The following is an 8,378-nucleotide window of genomic DNA, read 5'->3' as shown; positions in this document are numbered from 1 at the left end:
AGGCCGAGGGCCTGGGCTGTTCAGGAGAGCCGGCGGTAGGAAGCAAGGGAGGAAAGATCTTAGGGAGGATTTCTAGGGATCCAAGGAACAAGAATCCAATTTCCCACAAGTTTCTTCAATCTGAAACTCCGCAACGACGATTTGAATAAGAGAAGGAAGAAAATATAAGGAAAAGAAAACCTATAACTCACAAAGAGATCTAGCTTCTCCTACGAACTCACTAAGAGATCGAGGAGGGTTGCACTCACAAAGAGAACATGAACTCTAAAACTTTCATTCATCAAAAACTGAAATTACAATGCATGAGGCCTCATATAAATAGCCCAAAATGAAATAATAAGAAATGACACAAATGTCCTTCCGGGCTACATAAGCGACTCAATGCCCATAAGGGCAAAAGCGGAAAAAAACATCAAAATAGAATAAACTACTACATAAAATGACAATATACAGCTCATGCTCGTGGCCGTCGATCTCCAGCGTCGAAAATGCTGACGATGTCCTCATCAATCTCCATCCAGCAACCTTTTTCAGAAATAAACTTGCTAACATTTTCATTTTGAAGATCATTGCAATTAACAAAAGTTGGTCATTTGTTAAGAGGTTTATCAAAGATCCATGTATTATCCAAGATACTAACTTTGATACCATTAACCAATCTCCATCTAATTGCATTCCTTAAAAATTTGGCTCCCTCCACCAAAATTTTCCAAGTTGTTGAATAACCACTCCTAACCTTCCCATGCTATAAATCACTACCATATTTAGAAATGATAGTACGATTACATAAAGAATTAGGATTTTGAATGAATCTCCAAGTTAGCCTAGATCTCAAAGGACCAACTTTAGTAACCGAGGAATGAAGGCCTAGTCCTCCAAGTGATTTTGGTATACAAAGTTCTTCCCAAGATACATAATGTAAACCTTTCTTGTCTTTATCTTTATGCCATAAGAAATCCCTACACATTCGATCAAATTCATATAAAATTCTTTTAGGAACCAAGGAATGTGTAGCCAAAAAGATAGGGAGCGAAAGAAACGAGCTTTTGATAAGTAAAGCTCTACCAGATAAAGTTAAATGTCTTCTACCCCAAGCATTCAGCCTTTCCAATGCTTGATCTAATAAACTTCTGAAATCAGAATTTACCAATCTTCTCAAAGCCATTTTGATTCCAAGATAATGCATCTCCTTTACAATCTTAAATCCCAACTTCTTAGAGATTTTCTTCTTTAGCCTTCTCTTAACTAATTTCCCAAATAGAATTTGTGATTTCATATTATTTACTCCTTGACCGGTCCACCCACAGAAGTTCTTTAAGATAATCTTTAAATAAGAATCAACACGTCATCGGCATAAAGAAGATGAGTTATACTTTCAAATTTGGGTGAGATTTTGATACCCAAATCATTGCCCCTTTGGTAAATGGCATTAGAAAGAAGTTGTGTACAAAGAATATATAAGTAAGGGGACAATGGGCATCCTTGCCTAAACCCACTTCAAGCTTCTATCCAATTGGTTCTTTTACCATTAATCAAAATAGAATATCTGACTTTTTGGACACATTCCATGATAAGCATAATAAATTTTGGAGGGAATCTGAACCTTTTCAAAGAGTTTTCAAGAGTTGGCCAATACATGTTATCATAAGCTTGCTCCATGTCCACCTTGACCGCCATAAGTCCTTTTTTACAATTAGAAAATCTGAATTTGTTGAAGACCTCTTGAGCCAATAAGCAATGATCTGGCATAGATCTCCCGGGAACAAAAGCAACTTGATCTTCTGTAATTAGTTTAGGCAAGAAAAATTTGGTACAATTCATAATCATTTTTGCAATTACCTTGTATATTGTCTTACATAAGCTTATTGGTCTATATTGCGACGAATTCATTGGATTCTTCACCTTTGGGATTAACACAATTAATGTGTCTTTCCATTAAGAATGCATTTTTCCATGAGTGAAGAATTCATCAACAGCTCTCCATACATCATCCTTAATTATGTTCCAATAGAACTTAATAAAAGATCCGGTTATGCCATCCAGACCAGGAGACTTGTTGTTTCCCAAGCTCCTTACCGCCTCATATATCTCACCTTGGGTAAAATCTGCATTCAGTAGATTCCATTCAACATCATTGACAACTTGCTGAAACCCATTCTCTGGCCAATCCGACATAGAACAAATTCTCTGTCTCCATTTATTTTGGAAATATTTAATAAAAGTTGCTTCAACTTGTTCTTGTTCATTCACAATGCCTTCTTCTTCATCCTTGATTTGATTGATTAGATTACCATTTCTTTTGGCCGTTGCAATCATGAAAAAACTTGGAATTGGTGTCACCTTCTTGTAACCATCTTGTTTTAGCTCTTTGATTCCACCAAATTGATATCCGGGACAATGTTGCATTCAGCTCCCTTACTTTGCTTATTAATAACATCAGCTCCTCCTTTAAATGCCATCTTCACTTTCTAAAATCTGCAATTCCATTATCTCCTTCTTCAAGTTATTCTTCAATGTTGAAAGCTCCATAACCTTGTTCTTATTCCAATAATACAATGCTTTGAATGATCTTTTCAGTTTTCTGTTCAGAATTTCAGCATAATTACCGAAATCTCTCCTCCTCCAAGCTTTAAGAACAACATTCCATGCAGCTGGGTATGTTCTCCATACATCCTCTTTGGGTTGTTAGTTGCTGTGTGTGTTTATACATATCTTATAAATGGAATAATTGGAATACTTCCATATAATAATTGAATGTTCAAATTTCATTACTAATATTGATGGATTTTTTATTAACTTAAAATGTAACATTAATTGTATGTTTTTCTCTGTTGTATCCCGCATCATTTAGTGGAGGGGATCATCATGGTGTGTGACAAATGCTTAGCTTTCTGGCTTCTGCTGAAGATCATATCAATTAGACATCAGCTAAAAGATACTATATAATTGAAAGAACTTGATAAAAAACTTTATTGTAAAGATCCAAACTAACATAGGCACCCCATTTATGACTAATCCTGAAAATGGTAGTTATATAGCCCCTCGGATTGGCCAAAAAGGCCAAACGTATTTCTGCAATGCATTCGTTGTACAAGTGTGGAGTCAGTTGCAAAAACATAGATATAGGACAGAAAAAAGTAGACTTGCATCAATAAAGTGAGGGTAAATGCAATCTTAACAAGTGTTGTTTCCAAGAAAACATAAGAAGAATACAATATCATGGCCAAGAAGCTAGCATGCATTATTTACTTTATTTTAAATTAAGCAATGCAGATCTACCATGCTACGCTACAAAAGTTTGTAAACCATCAATTTACAAATTAACAGTTTCTTCTATGAAGCTAAATCATGCGATACACAACACTCCACAAGTGACAATTACAATGTTATATTTCACCAAGCAGACAGAAGGTTTATAAGTCTTAATTACATAAATGTTACAATTTCTGTAATTTCATATCTAAGTATCATCTGCTACCATGATTATTTTATTCAAAGCAATAAATTGAATTTTGAAAGCAAAGCCTCAATATAAGATTCAATGAGTAAAATAAGCATAAGTTAGTGCGCAATAAGAGGCGCGCCTCAGCACAATTTCATCCTTTTAAGCCACAAAGCTCATGCAATGAGATCAGGGATTGAGGCATACACCTCAATACGCCTCAAGTTTACTGCGCACTTCACCTCAGGTTTTAGAGGCATCCGCCTCTTATAATAATAATAATAAAAAAAAAAAGCTAACCTAATATTTATATATTCGGTCACCCCCCCCCTGCGCACTGCGTCTTCAGTCATTTCTGAAAACGAACCGAGTGTTCTTCTCCCTTCTTCTTCGAGCGACATTTTCCCCTCTTCGTTCCTTTTGATCGGCGTCGGCTTCCTTCCACCGAGAGTTTCTCTTTGCCTCTTGCTTAGAGTTCTCTTCTACCGCGAGTTGGGTTGGAGTCTCCTTTGACCGACCGCTTTAAGCTTTTTTTTTTTTTTATAACCGACTGTTTTAAGCTCTTCTTCTTCGTGGTTGGAGTTTAAGGTTTATTGACAAAGGTGAAATAGCTTTACTTCCTCTTCTTCTTTGCACTCAAATGTGATTTTTTTGTTATACCATCGCATTTATCGACATCTTCCTTTGGTTTTCATTCATTTTTGGCGAAATTTTATTCTTTTAAATTTTATGCAATTTTGCTTTGTTTTATACATACAATTTTCAAGTTTCCATTGATAGTGTAAGAAAATGAAAATGATAGGACTTTATTTACGTAATATTTAGATTTCTTTTTGTCAGACTTATGTTTATGTGGACATGTGGTTTAGGCATGCATAATAAAAAGTATAAATGCTCAATAGATGTGTATAAATTAATGCCAAAAATTTTAGTAGGAGAGATGTACTACATTAATATTAATGGAAGTTATGCACAAATAATGTTTTGATCTTCTATGATACAAAAATTTTTTGGATACGATTTAAAATTTACTTAGTAGGTCTTGATGGCTACATCTTAAACTCTTAGGTTGTTTTTTTTTTAATTTAGTGGCTTGATGTTTTGATCTTCTATTTTATTCTTCTGATAAAGGATGGTCAGAAGTAGGGATAAAGCTGTATTAGGTCATAGAAAGGATCCAGCATGGAAACATAGTACTCATGTGGATGTAAGAGCCAATGATAAAATATATGTATATCTGAAATGCAATTGCTGTGACAAAATTGTGAAGGGTGGTGTGACTAGGATGAAGGAGCATCTTTCAGGGTCTCACAAGATTGTTACACTATGCTCCAAAGTGTTTGATACTGTAAGGGAAAAGATATAGAATACATGAATAAGTCTACCACGTTAAAGCATCTTGCACAGAAGCAGTTTGAGGATAGAGTTGATGTTAGCTCCTGCTACGGGAGTGAGCGTAACATTAAGGATTCATCTTCTTCGATGAATCCCATTTCATCTAGGGGTGCTTTAGGTCCCATGGATCATTATATGGTGCAAACATTAGAGGATAGACCTCCTACTACACAGAAGATGGCCCCAGAGAACACAAGGGAGGCACGAAAAAAAGTGTGTAAGGATATAGGCAGATTCTTCTATGAAAATGCAATTGCATTTAATGTGCAACATCACCTATTTATTACAACATTATTCATTCAGTTGGAGCATTTGAGAGAGGGTTCAAACTTTCAATCATATATGATTTGAGAACATGATTTCTAAAGGAGGAGTTGAATAGCACTAATAAAAGCATTGAAGAAATTAAGAGGACTTGGACCCAAACAGGTGTAACAATTATGTCAAATGGGTGATATGATATAAAGCATAGAAATTTGATCAACGTCCTCATTAATAATCTTATGGTACTGTATTTTTAAAATTAGTTGAAGCATCTGACCAAGTCAAGGATGTTGAGTTCATATTTAGATTATTAAATAGCATATTGTGATTTGGGAAAGATATAATTTGAATTGAACTATATTTCATGTTGTCTTATTATTGGGATATTTTGATTTCACTTCATATCTTATGACTTTTTTATGTTTCATATTATTTATTCATAAGTATATAAAAAATTTATCATTTTATGTTTATGCAATTTTTTGATTTTGAGGCTTATGCCTCAAAACGCCTTAAGGCTTACGCCTCGCCTCACAAATGAAAAACGCCTCAATACCCGATTATGTAATTTTAAACATTGGTCAGGCAAATTTTAAATATAACATATATATACTAATTCCACGACATGCTTGGTTTTCTTGATGCATGATTTTGTCAATTAAATTTTCAACTACAACCACACTGAACTCAAATTTCTTGCTCTTCTTAATTTATCAGGTTGGAAAAGAGCATATTCCATTCTTAAGTTATGTTAAATATGCTGCTTCATGCATTGTTAAACATTCTTCAAGCTAATGCAATTACTGATACAGCATAAGCAACTTAACTTTCTCTTCACCTATTCAATTTCTAGGTAGCAATATATTGCAGGTTTTCATTTAAGTAGGGGATTCTAAATAATCAGAAAATTACAATATTGTCAAATAGATATTTATCATACATGTTGATCGAAGAAAAAAGAATCTTTCTTACTTGAAAAGTTGATGATGAATCAAGGCATTTAGAGAACTCGATCAAACTTGTTTCCACTTATCTAACATCTCCTATACCCCTTGAACCTTGATAACAGATGAAGATAGTGACCCCTCTCTACCATATGATTGATTACACCATTTGCTTCTGAAACCTTTCCGGCATTTCTCAGCTTGCTAACCAATGTACAGTACACGGAGAAATTTGGTTTACAGCCCCTGTTTTCCATATCCTTCAGCATAGCACATGCAGCATCAAATCTACCAGCCAAGCAAAGTCCACGAATCATAGAATTATATGTAAATACATTGGGGAGCTGCCCTCTTTTTTGCATCTGATCAAATAGCTCCTGAGCCTTCTCAAATTCACAAGCCATTGTATATCCTGTTATCATGACTGTATAGCAAACTACATCTGGTTCACACCCCTTGTTAATCATTTCATCAAAGAAATACTTACATGCATCAAGATTTCCAGCTCGACTGAGACCATCTATTAGGTTAGTAAAATGAAGAACACTCGGATGGCACCCGACATCTGTCATGTAGTTCAACAACTCAACTGCAGCAAGAGGTTTATCACCTTTACCAAGAACATGAAGAAAGAGATTATATGTGTGCAAATCTGGAGTTGTTCCTTTGTCTCGCATCTCATCAAGCAACCTATGGAACTGATCCAACTTGCCCAACCTGAATTTCGCACACAACACAACATTGTAGGTCAAAACATCTGGCTGGTATCCCTCAAGAAGCATCTGCTGATATACCCATTCAATCAACCTGTACTGGCTCATGATAATAAGAGAATGAAGGATTGCGTTAAAGGAGTGCTTATATGGTCGATAGTTGAATCCCTGCGACTTTATGAACCTCTCCACAACTTTCCTTGCCATGCCAGCCTCTCCACAGGTGCAAATTAATATGTTGAAGGTGCGAGGAGTGACAGGAAGCCCACTCTGAGTCATCTCATCGACCAACCTCCACATGGCCTTCAACTCCTCGGACTCGGCAAAAATCTTCATAGCGAGATTGTAAGCGTTAGGGGTGTGCTTGTAGCCTTCTTGCTGGCCAGCCCACACAAAGAACTTGTACCCCAGTCTCGAACATCGCTGCTTGTTTGCTCCATTGACCGACATTAGTATGTGGAGTAGAACTTCTCGCACCAAAGCAGGAGAGATCATCACTTGAAGCGCGTCAAGAGCTTCCCTGGCATTGAATCCCGGCCCATCCTGCTGGAGAATTTGGAATATATGATTGGCTTCAGCTCTAATCCCTTCCCAAAATCGTTTACGAGGACTGCAGCTATCTTTCTCCTCTTCTTCATCCTCCGCACTAGCTGGGAAAGGAAGCCCAAGAAGGGATTCATCAGAAATGGGTCCAAAAAGTAAACTTTCTCGATCATCCCTCAAACACTCTTCATCTGTTCTGTACCGATTGTCGCAGAAACCAGCCGAAGGCCAAAGAGGTTCGATTAAGAAAGATTTCAGCTTTGCCCTCGTAGCAAAAAGAAAGCCGCTCCTCATAACGGGGGAAGCCCCTTCTCATTCTCTCCGAAATCCCTGAACAATCCACAAATGCAGCAGGGATCCAAAAAACACAAAGAAGTATGGATGGCAATGTGATTAAGACTGTAAAACGCCAAAGGATTTAGGCTTCTCTGGAGATTGTTATGCGAAACAAGAACGGTTTCTAGGTAAACCGAACCCTAAATGACAGCTAACCACAACGATCTGCTTGAAGGTTTGCGCGCGAGCGTGAGCGCGCGAGAGAGAGAGAGAGGGCACGGGAACCCTAAAGTGCTTTTTAGCTTGAAATCAAGAGATGACTTGAGCAAGGTTTTGAAAACCGGACCGGACCGGCCGGTTCAACCGGTTGAACCGTGAACCGGTCGGCCAGCCGGTTACGGTTCGAAACAAAACCGGGAAATCATAAAACCGGTGTTCGACCGCTCGAACCGCCGGTTCGACCGCCGAACCGCCGAACCGGTCCCGGTTTCGGATAACCGGCCGGTTCAGCATCCGCGCCATTTTAGCGAATTTTTTGGAATCGGACGGCTGAGATCACTTCTTTCTGCGATAAAACTAAACCCTATTTCATTTGTCGCCTGCTTCTTCTCATTTCGCCTGTTCAGGTTCTTCTCCTTCCCGACATTCCAGCTCCATTTTCGCTCTTCTCGTTGGTCGCCGAAGTTCCAGATCGCGAAGCCGGAAGCCGCCACCGAAGAGGACATCTCGTTCGCGAAGACAGAAGGCAAATCGCGCTCATTCTGGTTTGTATCGTTTGTTTCTAAAGTTTTTTTTTTTTTT

General features: G+C 37.6%; 1 protein-coding gene across 5 annotated transcripts in view; it reads right to left on the bottom strand.

Annotated features, from left to right (window-relative positions):
* The window catches only part of LOC110092757 (pentatricopeptide repeat-containing protein At1g55630), a 16,002-nt gene extending 8,127 nt beyond the window's left edge, over positions 1 to 7,875 (bottom strand). For 4 of the 5 annotated variants that reach the window (XM_020817424.2, XM_028694685.1, XM_020817423.2 and 1 more), the window contains exon 1: positions 6,074 to 7,875. In XM_020817424.2, coding sequence (XP_020673083.1) covers positions 6,135 to 7,595 — 1,461 coding nt within the window. In that variant the 5' untranslated portion in view covers positions 7,596 to 7,875 and the 3' untranslated portion in view covers positions 6,074 to 6,134. Of the gene's footprint in view, positions 1 to 1,826; positions 3,073 to 6,073 lie in introns of those variants that run through there. The other variant, XM_020817426.2, reaches the window with a different exon arrangement.
* Between the last annotated feature and the right edge of the window lie 503 nt (positions 7,876 to 8,378).

The sequence above is a fragment of the Dendrobium catenatum genome, unplaced genomic scaffold (genome assembly GCF_001605985.2).
Source record: "Dendrobium catenatum unplaced genomic scaffold, ASM160598v2 fragScaff_scaffold_540, whole genome shotgun sequence".
In the NCBI taxonomy this organism is placed as follows: Eukaryota; Viridiplantae; Streptophyta; class Magnoliopsida; order Asparagales; family Orchidaceae; genus Dendrobium; species Dendrobium catenatum.
The sequence above is the reverse complement of the archived record's forward strand: the minus strand, read 5'-3'. Positions and strand labels throughout refer to the sequence as shown.